Source organism: Callionymus lyra, chromosome 13, assembly GCF_982586985.1.
Source record: "Callionymus lyra chromosome 13, fCalLyr1.hap1.1, whole genome shotgun sequence".
NCBI classification, from domain to species: Eukaryota; Metazoa; Chordata; class Actinopteri; order Syngnathiformes; family Callionymidae; genus Callionymus; species Callionymus lyra.
Genome location: NC_141830.1, coordinates 13,914,625 through 13,941,943, shown reverse-complemented (window position 1 = coordinate 13,941,943; position 27,319 = coordinate 13,914,625). Strand labels below are relative to the sequence as shown.

The 27,319-nt window shown below is 39.7% G+C and overlaps 4 protein-coding genes and 1 non-coding gene across 7 annotated transcripts; 4 read left to right on the top strand and 1 right to left on the bottom strand.

Annotated features, from left to right (window-relative positions):
* The first annotated feature begins 5,449 nt into the window (after nt 1-5,449).
* On the top strand, nt 5,450-8,100 carry LOC148067472 (alpha-1,6-mannosyl-glycoprotein 2-beta-N-acetylglucosaminyltransferase). Its single transcript, XM_087806251.1, has one exon. It carries the CDS (start codon nt 5,767-5,769, stop codon nt 7,021-7,023), a length of 1,257 nt encoding a protein of 418 aa, XP_087662377.1. The 5' UTR covers nt 5,450-5,766; the 3' UTR covers nt 7,024-8,100.
* Nucleotides 8,101-9,179: 1,079 nt separating this feature from the next.
* Nucleotides 9,180-16,335, top strand: brox (BRO1 domain and CAAX motif containing). 2 transcript variants are annotated; one of them, XM_087806134.1, is made up of 13 exons: nt 9,180-9,197; nt 9,748-9,867; nt 10,737-10,843; nt 11,038-11,134; nt 11,283-11,378; nt 11,448-11,520; nt 12,160-12,265; nt 12,421-12,510; nt 13,185-13,270; nt 13,350-13,431; nt 13,973-14,123; nt 14,923-15,082; nt 15,159-16,335. In XM_087806134.1, the coding sequence occupies exons 2-13, from the start codon at nt 9,767-9,769 to the stop codon at nt 15,240-15,242; spliced, it is 1,233 nt and encodes a 410-aa protein (XP_087662260.1). In that variant the 5' UTR covers nt 9,180-9,197; nt 9,748-9,766; the 3' UTR covers nt 15,243-16,335. The 2 variants fall into 2 exon arrangements, with proteins under 2 accessions (XP_087662260.1, XP_087662261.1); XM_087806135.1 differs by lacking the exon at nt 9,180-9,197 and adding an exon at nt 9,322-9,434.
* A 232-nt stretch (nt 16,336-16,567) lies between these two features.
* On the top strand, nt 16,568-18,751 carry LOC148067469 (protein FAM177B). Its single transcript, XM_087805654.1, has 5 exons — nt 16,568-16,702; nt 16,770-16,904; nt 16,975-17,035; nt 18,137-18,231; nt 18,306-18,751. Exons 1-5 carry the CDS (start codon nt 16,682-16,684, stop codon nt 18,486-18,488), a joined length of 495 nt encoding a protein of 164 aa, XP_087661780.1. The 5' UTR covers nt 16,568-16,681; the 3' UTR covers nt 18,489-18,751.
* Nucleotides 18,575-18,656, bottom strand: trnas-gcu (transfer RNA serine (anticodon GCU)). The gene has a single exon. It is a non-coding gene; the product is annotated as a tRNA-Ser (tRNA).
* Nucleotides 18,752-18,773: 22 nt separating the features above from the next.
* Nucleotides 18,774-26,848, top strand: LOC148067468 (meprin A subunit alpha-like). Of its 2 annotated transcripts, none has more exons than XM_087805652.1 (15): nt 18,774-20,536; nt 21,050-21,146; nt 21,219-21,243; nt 21,302-21,346; nt 21,407-21,447; nt 21,523-21,598; nt 21,788-21,905; nt 23,632-23,807; nt 23,867-24,088; nt 24,164-24,310; nt 24,500-24,715; nt 24,774-24,878; nt 25,592-25,951; nt 26,293-26,466; nt 26,529-26,848. In XM_087805652.1, exons 2-15 carry the CDS (start codon nt 21,093-21,095, stop codon nt 26,576-26,578), a joined length of 1,809 nt encoding a protein of 602 aa, XP_087661778.1. In that variant the 5' UTR covers nt 18,774-20,536; nt 21,050-21,092; the 3' UTR covers nt 26,579-26,848. The 2 variants fall into 2 exon arrangements, with proteins under 2 accessions (XP_087661778.1, XP_087661777.1); XM_087805651.1 differs by having other exon boundaries at nt 20,937-21,146.
* The last annotated feature ends 471 nt before the right edge of the window (nt 26,849-27,319 follow it).

The window sequence follows — 27,319 nt, the reverse complement described above, 5'->3', positions numbered from 1 at the left end:
CGTAAAACATATGAACGTACTTGTACATACATGACTTCACTAGATCTTCTTCTGTTCTTCCCGAGGAGTGGAAACATATGTTAACTTCCGAGGCCCTCCAGTATCTATAACTGTTTAATGCTCCATTCTGTATGCCCGTCAGAAGAAGCATCTCCATCCGCTGCAGCATGTATGTACACTTTAGCATGAATCAAGCTAGTATTATCTTGGTAGCTAGTCTGACTAAGAGGTAGCTGGACTAAGATAGGGGTCAGGAAAGTAGGATTGTGATATTGACTTTTCATTTCTCTGAGGTTCAATCGAACTTAACTTCCTCTTTTATTCCATCTTTACCAAACATTCATATCAAATTCTTCCCTGACATCATTTTTTTCATTTGAAGTCACTGACAGTGATAATTTCTGTTCCTTATTTTTTATCTTAAACACTGACATCATCATAGTTCTTTATTTCAACAGTAATATTTATGATCCAGTGGGCCACATGAGACTTAGTGGATCAGATTTGGTCCCTGGAACTTTATGTTGGACACAAATGTATTTCATAATTTCAATCTTTGCCAGACTTGAGTAATAGTTTGGTGTTCCGAGCTGTCACGGAATCATGACACATGTTGACACACGTGTTTTCAGACACTACTTAACTGAAGTTCTTCCTCATCTTGGCAGCTCATCGAGGAAAGTTTCGATCAGAATCTGTGACAAAGAAGTTCTGGTGCGGTCACACCACTTACCGGCATCGCACACAGAACCTTGGCACCGGTGGTGTTGGACACTTGACCTGTGTCGCTGTAGAGGAACCACACAGGTCCAACAGAAACGTCGAGTCTGATACCAACAACGAAATTATGTCACATGTGAAACTAGCTTCAAAAGCAGCTTCACGGTGTGTCCGTCACACATGTGCTGCACAGATTTCTGCCTGAACAGAACCAACTGGACGCACGCATGTTGTGGCTTCAGACACAATGAGATCATGTGTTTCAGGTCCGAGATGAGACTTAACTGAAGGGGACGAGAGAAGAAGTTATTTCCCTTAACAACGTAGAGGCAGAGAACAAGCGTTGAACATCAACAAATTGAATTCATTAATTTGATCGCTTGTCTCCTGCTCCATCCATACGGTCATGATGTGATCATAATAACACCTCCCAGATGTGCTTGAGTTGAATGTCAGAGCTGAAGTAATGTGAGGGGCGAGCCATGTTCCTGCAGAGAAACTCCTCTGGTGCTCTTGTGTAATCACACGGGGGGGCCCGGCAGAGGTTCTTCAAAACATACTGCAGCCTTTTTATTGCTCCTTTGAAATGATTGTTTAACAATGACACTTTAACATAAGCTATATTCAGTGTTTCAACAGTTGAAATCATCAGGGAACTGTTTAATAATCTATAATTGGGTGAGTTTGTGCAGCACTATCAACCCTTGAATCCTGTTATTTACGACTTCAACCCCGGGAAGCAACACAGTGTTTACTACGACTCACAAGGATTTATAGGAATTAAAACAAAAGCTTGAGGGAGTTCTTAAACAAGATCTAGTCAGTTCAAAAAACGGTAGTTAAAAACACACACAATAAACCTCAATTTACATTTAAATTAATGAATTGAAATAGTAATTCAATATGCATTTAGATTTCCAACGAGAAGCATAAGAAAATGCAGATACACACAAATGTGTGTCGTCGTGGGTTTCTTTTGTAGCAAACTAAAACTAATGAAAATAGAAAAATTCCTCTGAGCTCAAAATAATATTTTTCATGATTATTTTTTCATTCCATCGCTGAGATTTCTAGTTCCACAGGCTCACTGACCATGACTGGCTGCTGCCGCTTAGTGGCAAAAGTGTGAACTGCATGCGTGTTGCCCGCAAAGCAGCTTTTTTTCATTCCTTCTAACTTTTCTTAAAGCAGCTTGTTGGTGGTCCTGTCACTGGCTGGTTCTCATTCAAGCATGTTATATAGATCCAAGACTTGCTGGACTCATTAGTAATAGTATTGAGCTGCAATGTTGAATAACAGAATAACAGGTGTGTGTAAGTAAGTAAGTAAGTAATTTTTATTTGTTTAGCGCTTTTCCAGACCAAGGTCACAAAGCGCTTAAACAATCAAAACAATATTCAATAAAGTATATATTTTAAAGGTCAAGATAATACTGATAACACAACAGGAGTTCCAGAAAATCAAGTGTGTGTGTTTAAAGGTGATGTAGATGGTACAGGAGGTCAATTCTCCTTTTTTAATGAAGAAAATGGACAGATTGATACCCTGAAATAGAAATACCATCAACATCAATTACTGTTGTTTATTGATATCAAAAAGGTAATAACAACATCATGAATAGGTACTTTTGTCGGTCAGTCATGGTGTTTGTTAACTTGAGTGTTGCCAGTGACAGAGAGGCAAGACTTGTTTCTCTGATCTGATCAAAACCCTGCAGGGAAAACCTTAAGTATACTAACGACATGTTATAATGCGTATTTCAACATCTTTCTGTGGTGTCGACACACACACGCACTCAGCAGTTGTTGAACAGGATTCTCGAGAATGTTAATATATGTAAACCTTGTTCACGATTTGACTTCCTGTGCCGCAGGAAGACAAAGAATGTGTCAACTGTGAGCTCAAGGTTGCTCTGCTTGTACTCAACCCAAACGTTTGTGAGTATTGTTCAGGGTTGTGTATTCCGATACTGTAGGGACAAATATACATGTGTAGTATTGTCTGTGTACTTGACTTTGGTGTTGCAGAATTTACAGACCACATGATGATGTTGTAGCTGATTTGATTTGTTTTGAAACCAAAATATGTCCAAACATCCACTTTAAAAGCTCCTATCCTCTCGTCCTCAGTCATCTCCAGGATCTAGCAGGATTTCAATGTTCCTTTAGCTGTGAGGGACCTAATGACTGCTGCCATCTAGCGGCCGGAAGTTTAACAGCAACACAAAAATGGAAGAAAAAAAAACGTTGCCAATATGTCAGTTGTAGTATGTAAATGATTTTAAAATAAGAATGTATTGTATAAACTCAATAGAATTGTAGATCAGCATTCTTATGAGCATTCTTATAGCAACATCAGTTTTCAGTGCAGAGAGCTACACCGTGTCCTTCCACAATAAAATACAGGAGGCCAACAAAGGATATTGTCATGGAGACAGATATTTTTATTCTTACACAGTGATTAAGACTTTTCTACTGAGGGTAAAGAGTGTATTCCATCCATTTATCTTCTTTTACATTCTTTTGTATTTTGAGCATTTTATTGTACCACAAAGTAATAGAGAGAATGTTCAAATCAAACCAAATGTTTGGTCCACAGATCTTTGTGATTTAGATTTGTACGTTTTTTGTTTCAATCTCATCTTGTCTTTGACTTAAGTTTCATTTTAGTCGTGCGTTTTAAGCATTTGTTAACTTTTCTGTTTTGTATGCATCACTCGCGTGCAGTCATTCCCATACAATATCATGAGACACTTTCTACTGTAGTCAACTATCGCACAATTTGAATCAAACACAATTTTGTTTTATGTACATCATACTCGTACAATTGAAGAATGTCAACTACATTCAAACATTTTTTAATTATTCTAGCAAACTATAAACTCAAATCAAACACTCCTCATCTCTATTCAACACTGACGAGATAATTTTAGAGATCAAAAGGGAGGAATATACTTTTGTATTTAACTTAAAACAAAGATTGTATTTCCCTGTTGGCCAATCTGTTGCGTCAGTATCGTTATCCATCTTTATTAAAAGCATATATAATATAATATTATTTAATATAATATAACATTATATTACATTATATATAATATATTTTATTTAATATATATAATATTATACTATATATTTATTTTAATTGACCTGTCAGTCTACAGGAACAGTGAAGATTTAAAAAAGCCATTTTAATTCACTTATATGTCCTCAAAATGGGAGGAAATTGACAAATGCAAAGTATGATCCTTTATTTGATCCTCCATCAAATCCTTCTTACATTGTTAACACGTGATAAATCTATAGGCCTTTGCCAATTTAAAACGGATGATGGATACTATTGTTGTATACTCTTGTAATGAGTGAAAGATGTATTTTTAATGAATTAATTACATGTTGTACTTCTTGAAGAATGTTATGCAGAACGGTAAATCAGTTTCTAATGGATAAAAGGTGTTGACAGGTAGAAACCTGCACCTGGTTTCCTCTGGTGCTGTCGCTTCTGCTTTCATGTATAGATCCTGGTTCATCTGGGTATTCAAGTTCCTCATTCGTGGTTTCATCGTTTTCAGTTTCAGTGAAACCAGCTCAGCTATGGTTCAGGAGACATGCTTGGATAGTCTATGTTAGGTTCTAGTTGGGTTTGCTGTGTTTAAATTCCCTCTTTTAAAATCACTAGTATTCTAAACATGCATGTACCAGGCAATAGTGTATGTATTGACAGTTATATATGACAATATGTTGATGATCATAAAAATACATTGACAGAGATTCAGACATTATCAACAATCATATTCTTTTAGTTGATTTACATATCATATTCATAACATTGAAGAATTTCTACTACATTCAAACATGTTTAAGTGTAGTCTAGCAAATATTTAAATAAAACCAATCTGTCTTTATCACTATAAAGAAAACAGATCAATCCAATGATTATCAACTGATCAGAAAATATAATTTTAGAGATTAAATAGTATATTACATGTATAATTATATCTGACCCTTATTTATCTAACTGAATATAATATATACTTGAGTCTATATTTTATTCATTTATTTTAAGCTTTACAAAATATTGTCGTCATCATCATGTCATGTCTTCAAACTTATTGACACTTAAATAATGTTATTTTGACGATCATAGGAGACATTGACAAACATCAAGTTTGTATTCCTTGACATTGTCATAAATCACATGGATTTTACCTGCACTTTCACCAGAGAGGTTTTGAGTGATGACTTTTTTAAAGTTTACATCCAGAGTCCTCACCATCATCATCACTTTTAAGAGAGAAGTCTCACAACAAAATGTTGTTTTTCTAACCCTTGTCCGTACCTACATCATTCAGTATTGTCGTTAAAAATACTTACAGATAACAACACGTACGACGGTAATGTAGGTCAAATATTAATGGAAAGTACAAAAAAAACTGCACTGAAAAGATACAGAAAAAATACTAAAATACTGCAACAGTTTAAGCTTTTAAACCAGTAATGGAGGCAAAGTGTTCAGATCTTATTCGTACACATGGTTGAACATGGTCAGTGGCGACGCTCTGATGACTTTATCTTCCTCAAACTTGATGGTTTTAACTCGTTCATTTTGTCACTCCGTCATTCGTACTTTGGCCCTCCTCGGATTACACGCGTGGAGGTGGGCCAGAGGTGGCGTGGGCTGGATCTGCTGCGGGACCTCCTGGTACACGTCAGCAGCCAACAAGTAGTCATCGTGCCGTCACTCTTCTTCCTGGTCCGCGCGCGTCTCGTGATCTGACTCCTGGACGCCTCGCGCCTGAATGGATCTGAGGAACAAACTATTATCATCCACGGAGACTGAGGTTCTCTCGCGCAGGTAAAAGGGGTGAGAGTTCAAAGGTGACAAAAGGAAAGCGGCAACTTTTGACACTTTTGACGTCACGCGACGGGGGCGCACGAGGAAACCATGTCGCTAAAGTTCACATCTCGCACGAGGACGTGATCGAGGAGCCGTGCGCGCGCGCGTGTCACCTGTACCGATACCATCGAAAGATTTATAGTCCGGTTTAAAATGAGAGTCCGGCTGGTGAAGAGGAATCTGCTGGCGGTGTTCGCTGTCTCTTTCGTGGTCGTGACTCTCTTGGTGTCCACGCGAGTCCTGATCCTGTCCGAGGATCCCGCCGCCTCGACCCCCCGCGGGGTCAACCCCAGGTCGGATTCTGCCGGGGAGCCTGTCAAGTTCAGCTATGGATCCCCCGCTGAGATGACGGAGTCTGTTCTCAGCGCCAACTACAGGCAGTGCGTCCTCAACGCCGAGAGGTTCCCTGGGGACCCTCAGCTGGTCCTGGTCGTGCAGGTCCACAACAGACCGGAGTACCTCAGACTGTTGATCAAGTCCCTGGAGAAGGCGGCGGAGGTCCACAGTTTCCTCCTCATCTTCAGCCACGACTATTTCTCGGAGGAAATCGACGCCATTGTGCAGGGGGTGACTTTCTGCAGGGTCCTGCAGATCTACTTCCCCTTCAGCACTCAGCTGTATCCCAGTGAGTTTCCTGGAAAGGACCCCAGAGACTGCCCACGGGACATGTCCAAGGACATCGCTCTGAAAACAGGATGCCTTAATGCGGAACACCCAGACTCGTATGGACACTACAGGGAGCCGTTCATCACCCAGACCAAACACCACTGGTGGTGGAAGCTGCACTTCGTGTGGGAGCGGGTCCAGGCCCTGCAGGGGTACCGTGGATTCGTGGTCTTCCTGGAGGAGGACAACTACATCCTACCCGACTTTTTCCATTTCTATAAATCCATGCAGCAATTCAGGAAATCCAGCTGTCCAGATTGCGACATGCTGGCTCTGGGAAACCACGACGCTGTGGCACAGTTTACCAAAGTGACCAACAAGGTGCTGACCACCGGGTGGATGTCCACCAAACACAACATAGGCATGGCTCTGTCCAGGGAGGTCTACTACAAGCTGATGGGATGCAACGACGCCTTCTGCACTTACGACGATTACAACTGGGACTGGACTCTGCAGCATCTCTCGGGGACCTGCATATCCAAGCCCCTGAAGGTGCTGGTGGCTCAGGGCTCCAGGGTTCTCCACACCGGAGACTGTGGTCTTCACCAGAAGCAGAACTGCAGGCCGGAGTGGGCCTCTAAACGGGCGGACGAGCAGATTCAGGCGGTGAAGGACGGTCTTTTCCCGCCGACGTTGGTCCTGAGCGGCGAGGAAACGGTCAAACATAAGTCTCACGAGAAGAACGGAGGCTGGGGAGATATCAGGGACCATATCTTGTGCAGGAACTACGCAGAACGGCTTTAACGGGAAACGCAAAGACCTCATCCTGCACATGTGCCGACTCTTCAGGGTTTCAGCCACAGATCTCATCTTATTCCGTTAAATTTTGACGCCATCAGGACCAACACCAGTAGTTGAACATTTTTAAAGCGTGTGAAGCTGCAGGACTGTTTTGAAATACACGCGATGTCGTACTGTACATGGTGTTAGATCATTATCGATCAGAAGTACATTTCTTTTAATGTAACTGACACAAAGCAAGTAACCGGTTTTGTTAGCGGAATACTGTTTGATGTAAGCACTAGATGTGTTTTGGTGCCTGAATAACTGTGTTGGGACATTTTAAGTTGAACTGTTTTGTTGTTGCAAACAACATGGGAGTTAAACGGAATAAAAGAAAAAATTCCATCACACGATGTTGTTCAAATGTGTGAACGTGTCTCGTCCTAATAATGTGTTGCAAAAACAAATAAGAAATACTGTTGCTCTTTCCTTGATTCTAAAACAATATAATTTTGTTTTTACTTCCTCAATCGTCACTCAAATTGAATGCTGTTGTTTCCAGTGTTTGTGTCAAATCGCAATATTTTGTCAAAAAGAGATTGATTGCAGTAAAAAGTTGTATATTTTGCATGAAGGTTTGAATACTTTCAAACCATGGGAATGTTTAATGTGGGATTGGTTTATCCGGTTTTTATCTCTGTTAGCTCAGATGTGTCGTGGCTCGGGGGGGAAAATGTGACCTTTTGGAATTTGTTGTTCTTATTTAAACATCACTGTGTGTTTTTGATCTGTGTTTGCACTTTTTGAGATGAAGTCTATTTGGGGACATAACAGCATGAATGTCGTACTTTTCTGTTTCTGGGATCCACTCGATCGAGTGAAGAAGGGGAGTGAATTAAAAAGATTGTTTCTATTGAGTGGAAAATAATGTGAAATATTGCATTTAACACATTCGTTGTGGCTGCTCTTAAAATCACCACAAGTGCCTTTTAAATTTTGTGCCTCTTTCTTTTTCCAGTGACTTGACAATCTGTTTCCGCTGAAATGTTGTAAATTCCAATGTTTGATTAAAAAATGTGAATGACCATTGAGGAAGAACTTTGTTGTCGAGTGTTTGTGAAAACTGCTGCAGTTGCTGTTAGGGTCAAAGGTCGCCTCACATGGTGGTGCGCAGTTAATATTCCCAAAAGTAACGTCAAATAAATGACGGCGTGTGTGATGTATTTAAAAGCAAAATGAATCTGCTTTGAACATTTGTTTGTTCCATTACACAGTCTGAGCCATAAAAACACACACATTTATCTTTTGACAAAACGCCACATATTTAATTTCACATTCAGGCATATCATATTCGACGAAAGCACAACAGAACAATTTCAGTCAAGTTTGAATTCGTTAAATTAAATAAAGCAATCACACAACATTTTTTGTGAACTAGACTCTGGTCAGAATGAATGAAACATCGCCTCTCAGCGTTAGAACTGAAGTACTTTACATGACTTTTTGTTATTTGTCACGGTCTTTAAGAAGGAATTAAGTTTCTGAAACACCTTTTACGTTAAACTTTTTATTTTCTTCTATTTAAATGACAAAAAGACCTTCAAATGTCATGATGATTAAAAAGTTTAGCAAATTAAAAATAATAAAGGTACATTGAGGAAAGAAAATAAACCGCAAAGTATACGCAAAACTTGATTATGAAAATTATAACAAATTAAACGTTGAATAAATGATAAATTATACAACAACAACAACAACAACAAATAGCTAAACACATTGCTTATAAGCAAAGGTGAAACGAAACAATTGTCCTTGAACTGAATTATCAGCATACAAAGTCTTTATCTAACTTAGTTTACAGTTTTAAATTAAATAAATATTAAAATTTAGTAATATCCGTTCCAAAAGTACAATTCAACCTCACTTCATAAAGTATTTGTCTAGACTAACATGTTCCTGTTCCCCCCATGTTTCCAGTTGTTTATATATTAAGTATTTACATTCATAAATGTGTCTTATTTGTGTAATATCCGCAGGTCATAAATCACCTTTATTGAGTCACATCAGTGTTTTCTTAAATAACGTGAGCTTCTGATAAATCAAGCACTGACGCTTCATTCATGGAATTCATTCGCCATCAATGAATTCCTGAAAAAAATGAAGAAAATATTTTCATACAGTAGCTGCACAGAAAGGTGAAGTTCCACAAACACAAGTCACGCAGAAAATGTATTAAAAAATCAAACAAACAAAAAAAACAACAACATGAGAAATTGTAGGCCAGGGAATTTCCTACACATATGCCACGTGACATCAACGCCTCACTTCTATTGGTCGACTTCTAGTTCGTGTTTATTTCCGGAAGTTAGTTGACAGGGACAGACTTTCCGTCCAGAGACCTGATTCTCTCTTAAACAACCGGCCATTTACTGGTAATTATGGACATCATTTTTATTATTACTTACGTTGTCGTATACAGGGAATCACCCCGTTATTGTTAGTTGTTTTATTCGAAATCGTTGTGTTACATGTAGCTACTGCTAGCCGTTAGCTTCTGCTCTCATTAGCTTACGTAATTGATTTCCTTTTCAAACTATACTTTAAATCCAATATTCCTTTAAAATTGCGATTTTTAAAAAATTTCCTTTTGTGTTTTTCTGAAGCTGTCCTTTTTTTTCTGTGGACGGTGACGTACGACATGCACACCGTGTTTTCCTGGTGAACTAACCCTGGCTGTGTCTACAGGGAGCCACGTATTCTGAGGATGGCTCACTGGTTTCACAGGAACCCGCTCAAAGCCACGGCTCCAGTTTCCTTTAACTATTATGGGGTGGCCAGCAGCATCCCAGCCAACAAGATCTGCAAGTATGTCTGTGCTACAAATAGTATTCAACACTGTCATCGTAATTGTTGTCAGTGCGTCATTCTGTGTTATTCTTCCATTCAATGACTTAAACCTTTTGAAGTTTAGCCTTCATGCTTTTTCAGGTTTAAATCCATTATAAAGACTCAGTCTGACATCTCATTTACTGTTCAACGCCATTTATAATGTATTGGTATTTGTGTATGTATTGCAATATGTTGCTATACTTTAGGAACAAGGATACATTTGAAAACATGACTCTTGATGAAATCGTTACTGCTTATATTTGTTTTGAAACCCTGATATGTCCAAATATTAGCTTTAAAACCTGCTGGAGTCGGATGTATCTTCTCGTCCTCAGTCATCCCCAGGATCTCGCATGATTTCATTGTTGTTTCATTGTCGCTATCTAGCAGCCAGATGTTTTTTACACAAGAATTAACAAATGCTGTGAATACTTGTATGTTAATTGTACATAAACTATCAAATTATTCGATTTTTTTTTAACACATTCTACTTGATTTTAAACACAATTTGTTTTATTTTAAACACACACTTTATTGGAATGTCAATCATAAAATAACTGAAATGGAAAAAAAATTCTTCTAAAAAGCCAAAAAAACAAAAGTTTGCTTACACCCGTATCAGTAGTACTACAGAAACAACTATACATTGTTTTAGTTATTCTATTTTTAATACTCAAGATTGCACTTCCTGCTATCCTCCTGTTATCAAGGTGGATCTTTCCTATTTCCTTTTTCTTTTTGCTTTAAACGTCCTTTTATTGCTGAAGTGCGATGTTTTGTGAGGATTCTTACTTTGTGCATAAATCCTGTGAGTGTTGTGATGATTTTGTTTGCTTTGTTTGCAGTGACCTCAGGTCAACAAGGACCAGACTGTTGGAAATGTTTACAGATGCAACCTGTAACCCGGACATGATGAAAAACGCCACAGATGCATACTTCTCCCTCCTACAAGGTTGTTTTCATCGATCCGAATTTAATATCAGTCACGTTTAAATGTTTCGCCTTATTTTAAAAACAATTTAATTTGAGTTTCAAATTCAATTAACATTTTTCTATCCATTTAAGTTAATACAAATGTATTGTGTGTAGTTTTTGTTGTGAATTTTATTTTATAATGAATAACATTTGTTCAACATGCTGCTGCAGGGTTTATCGTTTCCTTGGATGGAACCACACAAGAGAACAAGATGCGGTTTATCCAGAACTTTAAATGGACCGACACTTTGCAAGGAAATCTACCGAGGTACAATGATATTAACATCATATAAGCAAATTGATTATGTTTAGTTTGACATATTTCTGTATCAATGTTTTATGACACAAATGCATATTGGATTACGTCTTAATTATGCAGCGGTCAAAATTCTGAATTTATCCCTTTGTTGCCCCAGTGCCCAGCAGGATGCCATCTTCGAACTGATCTCAATGACCTTCAATGTCGCCCTCTGGTACACCAAGTTTGCCTCACGACTAGCAGGGAAGGAAAAGTACGTCTTTATCTTCTAAACATTTACATTTGTCTTATGTTATTCTAATAATTCTCTTGTTACTCTCAGTGTGACAGAAGCAGAAGCAAAAGATGTTCATCGGAGCCTGAAGGTTGCAGCTGGGATTTTTAAAACTCTCAAGGTAGGACCAAAGGAATTTAGTAAATCTCTCATTTAATCTTAGATGATCTTTAATGCGTTGTGATGTCTTCGGGTCATTGGGTTTACTGTCTCTTTACAATCTAGGAAAGTGAAGTGAAGCAGATAAAATTGTCAGTCTTCATGTGATAAACATGTATATCATTTAAATACTTTCTTAATTTAAAAACAAGAAGTTAAGATCTTGTTTATTTCCTTCGCTTTTCTGATGAAGCGTGGGTTTTTTTTGTCTTTTGCCACCCTTTGAAATTATTCTTAGATATGTCGCCCGACTCGTTATACAAGGACTTGAAAGTATTTTGTCAATGTATCAACAAACTGAAATGTAACAATTATAAATTACAATTTCAAATGAGAAAAATAGGTTCAAATGACTTAATATTTCTTTTGCCATATTTGATTCAGTAATTCTGTCCAATCCAAGTAAAAATAAATGATGAATAAAATTAAATTTACTGTTAAATAATCCTATTAATCATTATGATAATTTATAGAATTTTACTTTATTCTTTATGCAGGACTTGAGCATGCATCAAATAGTTATTAGATAATTATATAATCCTAGGGAAAGCGGCTGGATTCATGGTGTATGTATGAATGGTGATCAAGATGTATTTGGCAGGAGACCCACATCCCTCGTCTCATCACCCCGGCTGTAAAAGGCAAAGATTTGGAGTCCAGAGTACTTGATACGTACATCATCCAATGCCAAGCAGAAGCACAGGAAGGTAAAATCCCTCTTTAAGATTGTGAACTTTCTTTTCTTCTGCTTCTTTCAGTGTTTTTTATTTACATTATTCCTTGTGAAGCTGTTCTTTCTGCTCATCCCACTCACTGAGTTTCTCGGGCCGATTGTAGATTGAATTTATTCTATTTCTTTCAGTGACCATCGCCAGGGCAATCGAACTGAAGCACAACGCAACGATCATTGCTGCCTTGTCGTACGAGACCGCAAACTTTTACCAAAAGGCTGGTGAGTGTTTAATATTACAATCTAGTTCAAACATTAATCAACAACTCTATAAATTTTATTCCATTAATAGAGTTGAAAACATTGATTCATCCATATATTTTTCACTTTGTTTGTTAATGGGTCCAAGCAGAGTTGACTCGGACCCGCTGACATGTAGGCAAACATCCATGTTCTACTGCTTGTTCAAGGTCGGGTCGCTGAGGTGGCAGCCAGAGAAAAGAGCAATCATAGATGAGAGTAGGAACATAGAACAAGAACATTCGAGCATGAATGTGTGTCAACATACACAGCCTTGAGATGCTCTGGGTGGATTCATCATTCCAGTGACGAGCTATTTTAACTACCCTGGTCTGAATCTGCTTTAAAATCCTCAGTAGAGAGTGTTGGGATTTAAGATTTCCTAAAAGTACCCTTTCCAATTTCCATGGTCAAAGTATTTCATTGTTTTTTTTTCTGTATTCCACTAAAACAAATTCCTATTTTGTGTTTACAACACTGGCTTAAAAGTTTCTGATTCTGAAAACGACACCGTAGACGCTTCTAACCACTTATTCATTAACTGTAAATGGAAGAAGGTGTGGAGTAATCACTGATGTCATGATGATTCCAGTAACACACTGGTGTGACATTGTGTAGATAAATATAGCTCATGAAGATGCTTGTCGTGTCACCAGACCACACTCTTCACACCCTGGAGCCAGAATGCAGCGGCAAGTGGAGGAAATATCTGCAGCTGAAGCAGCACTTCTACATGGCTTACGTAATAACATCCTCCTTCAGTGCACGTCGTACAACTCAAGGCAATGGTCGCCAATGGTTCAACTTCTTTCTCGTTGTAGGCGTACTGCTACCACGGACAGACTCTGTTGACGACTGACAAGTGCGGTGAGGCCATTCGATCCCTGCAGGAGGCAGAGAAGTGTACGTATGCCCGGTTTCATTTGTTTCTATAACTTTGACCAGGAGACACATCACACATGCACAACAGTTTCAATATTTTCAATCCAAAAAATTAGGCCTGTAGATTCAAAAAATATGTTTACACTGGTGATTACTCCATCACACTATACGAACACTCACACACTATAAACCTGCTTCCATTCTTTTTGCAGAAGATTGTGTGTCTTTTGCACCAAGAAGTGGTCTGGGTCGGGTCTGTTATTTTGGTTCACTTTAGGTGGTGGAAACACCCTTACATGGGCTGAGATGAAACATTAATGGTCAACTCAATGTAAAAAAAAATGTATGAATGTATGTATGAAGAAGGACGCTCTCCTCACAAGACACCTGATTTTTTTACATTACGTTTTGGTGGTTTACCATTAAAGGTTGCAACCAGTTCAGTTATGTTGACCAGGCACTGCATGTTCATGTCTCTTGAGACTTTCCAGACACCATCACGCACTCTCTCTTTTTAATGTCTGGAGTCGTCTGGTAATAACACGAGACCCTCTTTGTTTAGGTTACGCTCGGGCGGAGGAGCTCTGTAAAGAGTACCGTCAAACCAAAGGACCCGGATCCACGGCTAAGCCGTCGGAGCAGCTCTTTTTCCGCAAACTGGGCGGCCTGATTAAAAACACGCTGGAGAAGTGCCAGAGAGAGAACGGCTTCATGTGAGTTTATCTCAGCAAGTACGAAGCAAAAATGACATCCTTTTTAGCTGAGAGTGTGGACTGTTGAAAGGATTGAGTCCAGCAACCGCTCTGTGTAAACAAAGCTGATAATTAGGATCCATTCCTGCCTCGTGTCTCGCTACAACTTGGGATCCAACTAATGATCCCCCAAACTAGTGGTGCTGATTACACAATACATACCACGTCACAGAGGCAATCATCTATTTGTAGTATTGTCTAGTACTTTCCTCTTGTGTTGAAGAATTTACAGACCACATGACTCTTGACGAAGTCTTTCATTTATTTTGAAACCAAAAATATGTTCAAACATCAGTTTTAAAAACTGCTATAGTCGACTGTATCCTCTCGTCCTCAGTTATCGCCAGTATAGGATTTCATTTTTATTTGAGCTGCGGAGGACTGCTGCCATCTAGCAGCCAGACGTTTAATTGCAACACAGAAATGAACAAATGCTGTGAATAATTTTAATTAAAATTAACATACAAATACATTGGAAAAAAATGTATAAAAATAAATGAATACAGATTATTTATTTTAGACTAACTTTATTAAAATATAAACCATAAAATAACTATAGTCAAAATAAAAAATATTTTGATAGCCAAAAAAAATTGATAGAGTGCTGTTAAATATTGAAAGTGTTTTATGAAAAAAACATGATGTGAAATTTTGTGATATTCGATATTAGATCCCTCATCTAAACTCTGGCGAGCATGTACTGGTGTGTATGTTTCTTCTACTCCTTGTTCTCAACCCTATCATACGAACGGCTCCTCAGATACTTCCACAAGGTTCCGGCGGAGCCTCCTGTTCTGGAGCTGAAGGCCAGTTACGGTCTGGTCGAGCCCGTTCCATTCGAGCTGCCGCCTCTGAATGAGCAATGCACTCCTGAGGTCTACGCAACCTTTGACCTCACCAAAGGACCCAAGAACGATAAAGTACTTCCTTCTCCCTTCACGTCGTCTGCAAGTCGTGGCTTTTTAAATCTTAACCAACTTCCTGCTTTGCTTCTAGGCCAAACCTAAAGAGGAAGAAGTGAAACCGATGAAGGAGCCGGACCTGAAACCTCAGAATGACACCGGATGCACCATCTCTTAAATCTGCTCGACAGATCTTCACAGCTAACGAACATCTACGGGACGAGTGATTCGTTTCTTAATCATCTGCTCATCTATAATCCTGCTGCTCATCTCCTTCACATCTACCCACAGAAGCCAAAAACTGAAGTACTGTAAACACGTTCTCTTATTTGACACCACCACTAAACCATGTGACGTCTCAGTGAGAATATATAAGAACAGGTTATTACATTCGTTTTTGGTTTAGGTTCAATGATTTGGGATCACAAGTTTCAACCTTAAGGTTCATAAATAAACTTTGTTCATCTAGAAAAATGAAAGTTCATGTGAGGATGACTGAAGGAAAATATTGACACTCCTGTGGGCCAACAATTAAAATAAAAACATCATAGTCGATGATTATTACTACAAATATGAGTATTTATGAAGAGAAGCATTTCATTGTGTGATTGATCTCATGAGGTTTTCTTATTTGAACTGTTGACATGACTTCCTGTAAATCATCCATTGAATTACGTTCGTAAGACATTTACCAGGCAGGTTCTGTTTTCATCGCCGGCGTGTGCGTCGCCATGACAGCAGAGCCTGACATCACCCGTTCTCAGTGAATTGTTGTTATGAATCGAGGCTGCCTTTAAAATTTTGATTGACAGCACAATCAAGTAGATCATCGTTTACAACTTCCTTTATTTTCTACTGAAACCTTGTCATTTACTCGGCTGATATTCTGAATAATCTCTACGTATATTCATTAGCGTTAAGTTGTTTTAATATCCAGACATGAAAAATCGTTTTAATTATAATTAACCGTTTGATTTATCTTTGTCACTAGAGCAAATGTTAGCTTTTTCTGTATCAACGATGAGACACTTAAATATGTCGCTGTGTGTACACTCATGCACGTCCTCATGCACACGCCTCTTTCAACCTGTTTGCTCGTCTTGAAGGCAAGAATCAAACGTGGCTGCGGCCTTCTTCTCCATTATTTATCTTATCCAGTCATCTGTTTATCAGTGGGTGTGTCTGACATCTTGACACTGTACAGATCCTGCAGCTCCTTCAATGTAGAATGTATATCCAAGACAATAAACGACATTACACAGTTGGCTCCATGTTGGTCTTTTCTGTTCCGTAGCAACATGTTTTTCTTTGGCTTCATGGCGTTTATTAGACAGTTTATTATGGGATGTCCTGCTTTAGATGACAAGAGTCTCTGCAGCACCACAGGTCCATCTAAATGAGGAGCACAAGAATTCTAAATGTCGGCTCCGACGATCAACCTCCACATTCTACACAGCAGATCAAAGTACTGCCCCTTCAACGGTGCGACTTCACATCGATCAGGGCCGGCGCTGGATTTAGCGGCTCAGGTTTCAGGACCTGTAGTTGTTTACCTTTCACAGCAGTCGGCACGAGTGGATCGTCGCTGACTTTTTTGGAACATTTCCGAATGAGAGGATGATCAGCAGCTACAAGGAAGTAAGTTTTGTTGTCCATGTTTTGGAAGGAGAACACGGAAGGTGACGCATCTGTGTGGAGTTTTCAGGAGGCAGTTTTGGGTGGTCACGATGTTCCTCAACAGAAGAGGATCATCCACTTCTCCAGCGGGGAGGTGATGGTGGAGGACGAGGAGGACGAGCAGCAGGCGTTAAGAAGCTACAACGGCGACTCTGCCAACAAGGTGGACATTTTACCCGCGAGTTGAGAGTTTTGATGAGCAGCAGCGAGTTATTTGTGGTTCTCTTTTAAAGCTCAGCAACGCTTCGTCCTTCAAGCGAATGGCTATACTGGTCGGGAGGATGTCGCTGCTGAGTAAGACTTTTATAACACTCATGTACACAATAATCTGCTCTTGGATTTAGTGCTAATAAACATTCATGACCTTGTTACCTGCTGCCAACCTTGGTTGACTCACCAGTCACATGTAACTTCATTTATTTTACTCTTAGTTTGGGTCTGAGCAGAGGTTTAAACTTAAGAAGCAGTTAAAAACCTTCAAAGCTTTCTGAACCTCATGGATCTTCAGGAAACTCCCAAAATGTTATCATATCGTTCAAAACCTTTCATGTTGTTTTGCTGAAAGCCAAACCCTGATGATCACATGACCCACTAGGCACATGTAAAATAAGATATTTTTTTGTTATATTGCTTATTTCCCTCCATTCCTAGTGAATTAAATGACAATTTAAAAAAACACGGAATAGAGTTTTACCATAAATATTCATAATGCACTGAAAAGGTTACAGCATTAATAATAGAGAGGCTTAAACAGAATGAGGTAAGTTCAAGAATAAATGTTTGTCTTGTGGATCAACACCATGTAATATAGGATGAATGAATTGACATTGTCTTCGAAGCGAATGTCATCTCTTGTCAAGGAACTGTAACAACGCCCAGGGGACTTTGTGGCCCTTGTACCGTCCTTTTGAACGCTAACTGTGAATCGATTTTATTTTTTAAATTATGTGTCACACATTAAATGACTTTAACATTCTTTTATTTTTACTTTTCACTGTCATGACTAGTAGAATTTCCGATAGCAGTTATTTCCCTGAGAGTCTGTGAGTCGAGTGACCACCAAACTTTCCAGCAGTAGGTCAGAGACATTGTTTTCCTATGAAGTAACGAGACATTTTTTCGATTTACCGGGAAGATTAAGATAAACCAGAAACGGAAACGACAACAATAGCCTTTATCTCGTTTTGTAAACGCAGTGACTTGGCAACGACCGACCAAAACAAAATTGAGGACACTGCAGTCACATTGTTTCGACACTAGGAGTCGCCCCTGAAACAAGTGAACATTTTGGTCCCAGAAATTGAATTGGTTGGTTTTAAGCGACAAGTAATTGGTCACGATTGAAATATATATATATATTTAAGTATTTATTTTCTACATTTTTTGTTTGTCCAGCCTGTGATTTCGTGGGGGAGAGGGTCACGGGGGCCCTCGGACTGACCGCAGCCAAGTACCAGTACGCCGTGGACGAGCATGACCGCGAGCAGAAGGTACGACGACGTCATCGGTGACGTCAGCAGTCGACACACTTGTTCTCACGAGTTTCTCTTGGATGTTTTTTTAGGCGAAACGCAGCGACAGAAGTTACTCGTCGGAGGCTGAGGACGAGAGGATACATCTGTCCCTGATGGGCAACAAGAGACATTACGGAGCAATAGAAGAAACAACGTGTCCGAGCGACAAAGAAGCGAACAGTTCAGCGTGTGTCAGTCATAGTCACCGGTTTGATGAGAATTACTTTAAATAAACTAATTTATGAAAATATTCTACGAGTATCCATCACGGAATACGTAAAATTCATTTTAATAAATAAAATGTTCAAAAATAGACACTCGACGAGGATGGGATTCGAACCCACGCGTGCAGAGCACAATGGATTAGCAGTCCATCGCCTTAACCACTCGGCCACCTCGTCGTTATGGGCGTGCAAAGCCATACTATAGGATTTAATCATACACGTCCATGGGAATCCATTTTTTTGAACTATATCAGAATTAGAAACTTTTATTGCCAGAGTTACAAACACAAGATTGGATTTTTTTTTGTGTTGTCAGTACAGAATAAATGAATGACATACGATAACGTAAAATAAGCGATAGAAAAAACGATGTAAACGAAACATTTTTTTATAACGAACGCATTATTTAACGCCACATACATGATCATTAGATTATCGGAAATATGTGATAAAAGTACGTGGTAAACCGTGAGGTCATGACATGATAAAGTTTACTGTCCTTAGTTTAGAACTACAAGAGGACGCCATGTTGTAGTTCCATATAAAAACTCATTAGGCTGATGGGATTCAGCAGGAGGGGCCGCGTGCTGTCACCAGGTAATGTTACCTGTGGGGAAAATGCTTGAGTAACTATTTTTGTGTATAAAATATTGCTTTAAGTTTTTTGTTTGCTATATATACGTGTTATAGAATCAATATTGAACTGATATTGGATTCATCAGAAGAGATGTTTGGAGATTATGTTTCAACACGTGTGCGTTTGATTTCACTTGCATGTCACCATGAAAAAGCTGTTAATAATAACGTTTTTAATATGATGAACCAAACTTCTTATGGCTTATCTGTTGTTTATAATCACCTTCGAAATTGTAAAACTTTTTGGGTTAAATCGGGAAAACGAGCAAACAACCTGTAACTATTTTAAATATATGAACATGGACTGTCAATCATCCTAAAATTACTTTTGATGCCTAAAGAATTTATTTTAAGGAATAGATACTTGTGAATCACACCACGTGTACTAAAAAAGTGAGTATTAAAGGGAACTACTGTATGTGTAGATGTCGTAAGAGGTTCAGATGAAATGTTAATTATATATTTTTTTCATAGTTTCCGATTTGTAGGTGTTACAGGCGTGTTTGACTGGAAGGAGACTCTGAGGAAAACCATGTTCAAGCTGAAAAGATCATGTCATGTTATTAATGCCAAAGGATGCGTCGGTGAGAGTCAGATGAAGTATTGTAAGAAGTAAAATAGAATCTTATTTCACTATTCATCCAACAACCTGCTTCATAATAATTCTTTAAAGGGGAATAATGTGTTGATTGAAGTGTGTCTTAAATAGATGTCGACCTCTATTGTATCATCAGTGTCTATTTTCATTGAAATATTTGCATTAGAAAATGTGCTTAAGCTCCGCCCACTGAAAACACTTGAATGCATCTTGTTTATTATAATCACTCTGCTGGGATCGGTGAAACATCAAGGTTTGTCACCGCACGTCATCATTCCCGGAAGTCTCCACCTCACCGCAGGATTGAAGCCATTATTATGTGATCGTTGACTTGAGATTTCAGACTTGAATTTACGGCGATGATCAATTGTTAAGCCCTGATTAAAATGAACGTACATTTTTTTTTTGCCTTTAACAGACGACTGATAATATCCCAACATGGTCGACATGAGGGTGAGTAGAAAACCATCACTCTATAGACATTAAACCGACGGTGGTCGTGCTGTACAACAAACGTTCTGGTCATATGATGACGAACGGCGACGGAGACGCGTCATGTGACCCAGTGTGTGCTCAGTCAGCAGTGAGGCGCAGCTCGTCAGTGCCTCACCATGGACTTGTTTGACCAGGAAACCCTTAAATACTATATTAATAAAATCTCAATGCATCTTTTACACAGATTGTTGAAATATATTCATTTGATGTACTTTTTTTTTTTACGTTTTGTCCCAGTAGATCTGGAAAAGGAAACGTTGATCTCTTTACTTGGACGGTTGATGCCTCAACACCATTCCTGAAAACGGGCGACGATATGTTTTCACAAGTGAGATCTGGTCGTTTGATGTGTTATAAAACTTGTACCATAGAGTTAACAGATATCAAAAAAGGTGGTTTATTTTAAAAAGTGGACATTTTGAAAATGTCAAAAGTCTTGCATGTTTTCATTTCCAAGAGGTCAAGTTGTGTACGAGTGTGTCCCTCACAGTGTCAAGTCAGTGCTTGTAATTGTGGAAATGGCGTTTCCATTTGAATATTTAGTGATTTACAGTGTGGAGATAAATTAAGGAATATATTGTGTTTCATCAGACACTACTTTAGCGGAGAACTGTTAAGTGCAAGTCAGCTTGATGTTCATCTTTATCTGCATAATCCATCACCGCCTCTTATCGACCGTGACTTTTCATCATTTATTACCCTGAGTTGTTGACAAACATGTCTCGTAGTGTCACATGCTCTCCCTCCGACTTCACATCATAAACCAGCTCAATAATCAGTAACGGCACAGAGTCAAAGTCCTGCCGTAACATCGGAGCTGTTGTAAACCTCTGATATAAAGCTGGTGTTGAACCAAAGCGACGCGTTCATAGGCGACCGTCGAGATGTTGAAGCTGCTGATGTTGTCCGGGCTGGTGGCTCTGGTTCATTCACGGAGAGTAAGGATCTGTTCTTTATGATCGTCGGAGCGTGAGTTTCCTTTTTGCTAACGTCTGCTCCATCTTCTTTAGATCCCACTGTCACCCGAGGTTCACGGTACGTAGAAGTACTTCCGCTGATGTTAAAGTATCTGTAAGTCACGGTTCTGTCTTAGAGGTCTTCGAGAACGGAGAAGATGAGAATCCCATCCTGAACGTGGGTGAGAAACCTTGAAACCGTTAACAATCGTTGAGTTTGGTCTGAGTTTGTCCTTCTGCAGGGTCGACGGAGAACCTGTTCGAAGGAGACATTTTGATCCCTGTAGGTTTTATTTCTACCTGACTCACTTAAGTTACTTAAAGGAATAACGGCATTTTTTTTCTTTTAATGACGCAGGCGGGAAAGAACGCACTGATCGACACTAAATACAGATGGAAGTTTCCAATTCCTTACATCCTGGGCGACGATTTGGGTAACACTTGATGTTTCTTATCAGGCTCCGCCACAGATGAAGATAAGATAACGTTTTCTCGTATAGAGGCTATAAGCGTAGTCCAATGATTCACCAGATCATTGTGTGTGTGTTTTTTTTTTTTTTGTTTTTTTTTTCTTTAACACGACGATTCAAACCCAGTTCAATATTGTGTTGATTTCTGCTCAGACCTGAACGCCAAGGGATGCGTCCACCAGGCGTTCGAGATGTACCGGCTCAAGTCGTGCGTCGACTTCAAGCCGTATGAAGGAGAGAAGACGTACATCAAGTTTGAGAAGCGGGGCGGGTGAGAGAGGAACACTTACTTGCAAGTGAATTTACTTAATGGCTGACTATGGGATGTAAACACGTGATGGAGTGAATATGAGATCATCCCTGTTCGTCCAAACCCAGTTGATGCAGTCAAGTCATGCTTCTATCTTCAGACTCGTGCTGTGTCTCAAATCGCATACTTCTCTTAGTATACTAGAAGTTAGTATGCATCAGGATAGTGTACATACTAACTAGTACGCAAATTCTAAACAGATAGTATGTCTCAAATCAAACACTGCTGCTACACACTAACAGGAAATGACGCAACAGCTACTTCTTCTACTTCTATTTAACGATGTTGCAACCAGCTGTTGGAACACTATCGACACCTGCTGGCAGCACGTATGGCAAGTTTGGAAGAAGAAATAAAGAAAAAATATGAGAAACGAAATATTCGCGAGATATTTAAGCTGGTATCAGCAGCGAAGACGTGTCATCCTCATACTGTTGGCTCAAAATGCACCTGTAAGTATATGAATATTTCTATATACATAGTATGGCGTAACTTCCGTTTACAACGTCATTAAGATGGCGGCCGTTTGGGGTGGTTAGTGTCCATCGAACCATACTCGGTTTTGTGGGAGTTTTTTCAAAGAATTGAGACGCGCTTACGTACTAAATACTTTGAGTACGCTAGTATGTGATTTGAGACACAGCATCGGTACAATTTCAGATACTTCGAAAACTTAAGTAATTATTGTCCATTAAAATGGGAATATATCAGCTCTAAGGTTTAAGTATAAGTATGTCTTACAATAAAATCAACAATATAGTAAATATAAGTAGTAAAGTTGTTTGGGGGGGTTGTTTTTTTTTGGCTCCCTCAATGTCCTAAAAGTAAATTGTGCGATGACATGAAGCAACTTAAATGCACCACAGTCTAAAATGTTAACCATCTGTTTATCTGTTGACCATAATAACTGATCTCCTCTATTAGAAGAGACTAAACAGATGCGATGTCGACACGTCAAATTATTTCAGGCTGTGACGTTCAATTCCACATGTCAATTTTTCACTTTGACACCTATTGTCTATGCTTTTTATAATACCTTCATTTAGTGAATTACAATGCATCCGTTTTGACTTTTTATTTGAAGGCTTTTGCAGGCCATTAAAATTAATTTGTGGACAAGATAGATTAGATAAACTTTATCATTCCTCTGGAGAGCTCAATCAGGAAATTGTTTTTCCAGCACGAAGCAACACAGATGATAGATTCATTAAACAAAACAAGGTGCAATATAAAAGTGCAAGATTACACAATCTAAAGTACATAAATCAAAGAAAATGATAAGAAGATTAACATAGAATATCATCTTTTCACTCCACTCCTGACCCCCAAAATTAAACAGTCTAATCGCACGAGAAATGAATGAGTCCCTAAGTCTATTAGTGTTGCATCATGGGAGGAGCTAGTCTTTCATCTGCTTCTCTACTCACCGATGACGGTGTCCCCTGTTCGGCCCCTTGGCCTTGAGTTAACATGTCTCCATGTAGAGAAGATCATCACTAAAATAAGAGTAAAAGTTACACAAAAATAAACAAACCATTACAGGAATTGTGAAATGATTCAGCATATTATTTCCTGCTGCTTTTAAACGAACAATATATAGAAAGCAAAGGTATCAAAAGGTCTTATAAGAAAGAAATGATATTGATTTTATGTAATTGTCGACATGAATGACCTTGACCTGTCTCAGGTGCTTCTCGAGTGTGGGCGACCAGCAGACGGGTCAGATCCTGTCTCTGGGTACCGGCTGTGACCACAAGGCTGTCATCGAGCACGAGTTACTCCACGCTCTGGGTTTCTACCACGAGCAGTCTCGCACGGACCGCGACGACTACGTGGACATCTGGCTGGATCAAGTGACCCCCGGTAACCCCTCGTCCGTCGCTTCATAAGCCGAAGCTTTTCCTAATGTTTGTTTCCTCCAGGACTTGAACACAACTTCAACAAGTACGAGGATGATTTCATCACGGATCAGAACACGGCGTACGACTACGAGTCCGTCATGCACTACAGGCCATTTTCCTTCAACAAAAACGAGTCGATCCCGACCATCACCACCAAGATCCCAGAGTTCTACAACATCATCGGCCAGTACCTGGACTTCAGTGAGTCGGACACGCTCCGACTCAACCGGATGTACAACTGCTGTACGAGAAGTAAAATAAAGGCTCCACTCCTTGAAGGGTTTTTAAATGTTTCCCCGTTTTTTTTCAATGTCTCAGCCAACTCTCTCACTCTGCTGGACCAATGTGCCTTTGAGCAAGCCAACATTTGCGGGATGATCCAGTCCGACACCGACGATGAAGACTGGGTCCACACGCTCGGCACCGAAGGTGCAGAAGATCACACCCTCCTGGGACGATGCCGAGGTCAGAGTCCAACACAAAGTGTAACATTTCCACGTCTAAGACTGTACTGTAGATCACAAGTGTCAAACTCGGCAACTCGAGTTATTTAATGCCAGAAAGGGCATTTTGTAGCAGACTTATTTATGTGGTTTGTGTTCAACAGTTGGACATAAACATCAACCAATAATCTGATGTTTGACACTGTTTTAGACGCTGGTTATTTCATGCACTTCAACACCGCGCTGGGGAAGGCGCAGGAGTCGGCTCTGCTGGAGTCAAGAACGCTGTATCCTAACAGGAACCTTCAGTGTCTTCAGTTCTTCTACAAAATGACCGGAACCTCCAAAGACCGACTGGTGGTCTGGGTGCGAGCCGACGATGGCACCGGCAACGTTCGGCGAATGAAGAAAATGCAGACAATTTATGGTCAGAAAATTTAATTTTAGTGTTGATCGAGGGTTGACTTGCAGGGTTTCTCTTCCAGGTGATTCGGATCCCACGTGGAAGATCGCTCACGTTCCTCTGGAGATGGGAGTCAAATTCCGCTACGCGTTCCAAGCTGTGCGAGGCGACCCAGCAGCGTCCAAAGGTAAGTGTGTATCTGCAAGAACCTGGCAATACAGTGCGTATCATGATACAGGGGCAACGACATGACATGATGACACTGTAGAAACACCAGGTTGTAACTGTGTTAACTATAGTTCTAAAACCAAAATATTTCCAAAACGGCTTTAAAAGCAGTTTGTCAATTGTATCCTCTCGTCCTCTGTAAATATTTGTATTGCTATTAAACTTTGAGTTCCCTGCCATGACTAACACTTTGAATATTTGCATTATTTTAGTAAAACTTGAATTTAAACCATAAAAAAACGGTTACAAATAAAATTTGATTTTTAAATAAATGTGGCGTTGTGAAAATATATCACAATACTTAAATGGCAACTAATGTGAAAACCCGACTCTCGTTACTCAAATGTTGAATCTTCCTCTCCAAGATGCAGTAAGTTCCTCATCGTGACCATGTTTTGAACTTATGACTTATAAAGTCCTCCCCCGTCTGAAATCTCAGCGAACGCGAGGTTACGAGAGTCCATTATGACGTAATAATGGTCTTCACTCCTCCTCCAGTCAGCTGTAATCACGCCTGCTTTGTTTATACAATGAGTCCCTTGGAGGCGGAGACTTCCGGGGTTGATGACATGCGGTGACAGACCTAGATGCCTGGCCAATCACAGCAGAGCGGGTGTGGTTATGATGAACACAGTTTTTAAATAATTTTTCTTGTCCCACTACTCTCTAAAGGCGGCATATTCCTCGACGACATCAGCTTGAGCGAGACCCGCTGCCCCAACACCGTGTGGAGGATCCAGAACTTCTCCAAGATCATGGAAGCTGCCGACGTGGACACGGTCCTGGACAGCCCTCGCTTCTACAGCCCCGAGGGATACGCGTACGGCGTGCGTGTCATGCCGCGCTCGGTTTACTCCGACTACACCGGGAACTACGTGGGCCTGTACTTCCACCTGGCCAGCGGAGAGAACGACGCGGTGATGCAGTGGCCGGCCGTCAACCGGCAGGCGACTCTGGTGGTGATGGATCAAGATCCAGATATCAAGCTGAGGATGTCCACAGCCCGGAGCCTGACCACAGACATGAGGAAGAGTGAGCATCTTTACCTTCTTTTCAGTCCTCACTCGGTTTCATCACAGTCTCGTGTTAAGTGTCGTTTCACATCAATGACGTCATTCCATCACATCCTAGCGCTCCGGTCGCTCTCATGTTGTCATTGTGGACTAGAAAAGACGACTTGAGGGGAAAATGAAGATGAGCCTGTCGGCAGGAAACGCCTCAATACATTACATCAACTGTCACGATGACGATTCTTAACAAAATCAATGATGGCCATTTTTCAAAAGGCAACATTTGAATTATCAAGTGAATTAAATGTCAAACTTCACTTCAGTACAAATATATTGAAATGTTTGTTTTTTTCTTCCGACAAGACACGGATGGAACTTTGGCCTTCGACGACCCCTCCAAGGTGGGAAAATTTGACCCCTCCTGCGGCTGCTTCAGAGGAAACTCTTACGGTTGGAGGAACATGGTCAAGTACTTTGATCTAAGACGTCGTAACTACCTGAAGAACGACGACCTCATCATTTTCATCGACTTTGAAGGCAAGTTTGAGTTTTAACGGCTTCCAGACCTGGACAGTAATTCTACACCTTTTTTATCACAGACATCACATCGTTGATCAAAACTGAAGTTCCTGTGAGACCTGCACTGTAAACCGATGCAGCTTTTGACCAGACCAGAGGTGAACTTGTTCAGGAGGATTAAATATTCAGTTCTCCAGACGTTTGCATTCATGGTGTGAGCTTTAACAACGGCAGCTTCATCGTTTCAAGGCAACAAGTGTTTGTTTCTCTGGTAAATGATTTACTACACTGAGAGCAGCTGAAGGGTTTTTCTCCAGTGTGCAATTCTCATGTGTTGTACCTCCTACTTTGTTCCGTACCTCATGTTGGATGTAATGTTCAATAAAGTTAATTCAAAGAGTTTCTTGCTTCTCATTATAAAATATCAAAAATGAACATATTACCATGTCTTGGTTTAGACATTAAGACATTTAATATCTTCAGATTTGTTTAGTTATTTAAATGGAAAAGTCATTTTCCTATCAAATATATTTAAGTTTGTTTTATTTAAAAATGTTTTTTTTTTTTCCCCCACAGAGGGTCTAAAGTGTCACGATGCTCATTTATCTCTCAACAGCCTGTAAAATCATTTACGGACTCAAGTCACGAGTAGATCATGTGATCATCCAGTCGAACCCGCTTCATTGAGGTTAAACTGGTTTCATCGGTTGACACAACTGGACTAGTTACCAGTTGAACTGGTTCTTAGTAATGGTGTAATATTAAGAGCTTAGTTTTTGATATTTATAGATGCTTTTTTCGTTAAGTAGATGTAGAGAAAGAGACCAAGTGAAAGTTGGAGTTCTCTGTTAAACACATGTCAACCTTTATC

Coding starts and splice junctions, on each gene's coding strand:
- LOC148067472 (XM_087806251.1), top strand. CDS start 5,767: ATGAGAGTCCGGCTGGTGAAGAGGAATCTGCTGGCGGTGTTCGCTGTC.
- brox (XM_087806134.1), top strand. CDS start 9,767: ATGGCTCACTGGTTTCACAGGAACCCGCTCAAAGCCACGGCTCCAGTT. Junction 11,521..12,159: donor GGATTTTTAAAACTCTCAAG/GTAGGACCAAAG, acceptor TGTATTTGGCAG/GAGACCCACATCCCTCGTCT. Junction 15,083..15,158: donor AAGGACCCAAGAACGATAAA/GTACTTCCTTCT, acceptor CTTTGCTTCTAG/GCCAAACCTAAAGAGGAAGA.
- LOC148067469 (XM_087805654.1), top strand. CDS start 16,682: ATGATCAGCAGCTACAAGGAA. Junction 16,703..16,769: donor TGATCAGCAGCTACAAGGAA/GTAAGTTTTGTT, acceptor TGGAGTTTTCAG/GAGGCAGTTTTGGGTGGTCA. Junction 17,036..18,136: donor CGGGAGGATGTCGCTGCTGA/GTAAGACTTTTA, acceptor TTGTTTGTCCAG/CCTGTGATTTCGTGGGGGAG.
- LOC148067468 (XM_087805652.1), top strand. CDS start 21,093: ATGTTGAAGCTGCTGATGTTGTCCGGGCTGGTGGCTCTGGTTCATTCA. Junction 21,347..21,406: donor GAATCCCATCCTGAACGTGG/GTGAGAAACCTT, acceptor GTCCTTCTGCAG/GGTCGACGGAGAACCTGTTC. Junction 24,716..24,773: donor GAAAATGCAGACAATTTATG/GTCAGAAAATTT, acceptor TTTCTCTTCCAG/GTGATTCGGATCCCACGTGG.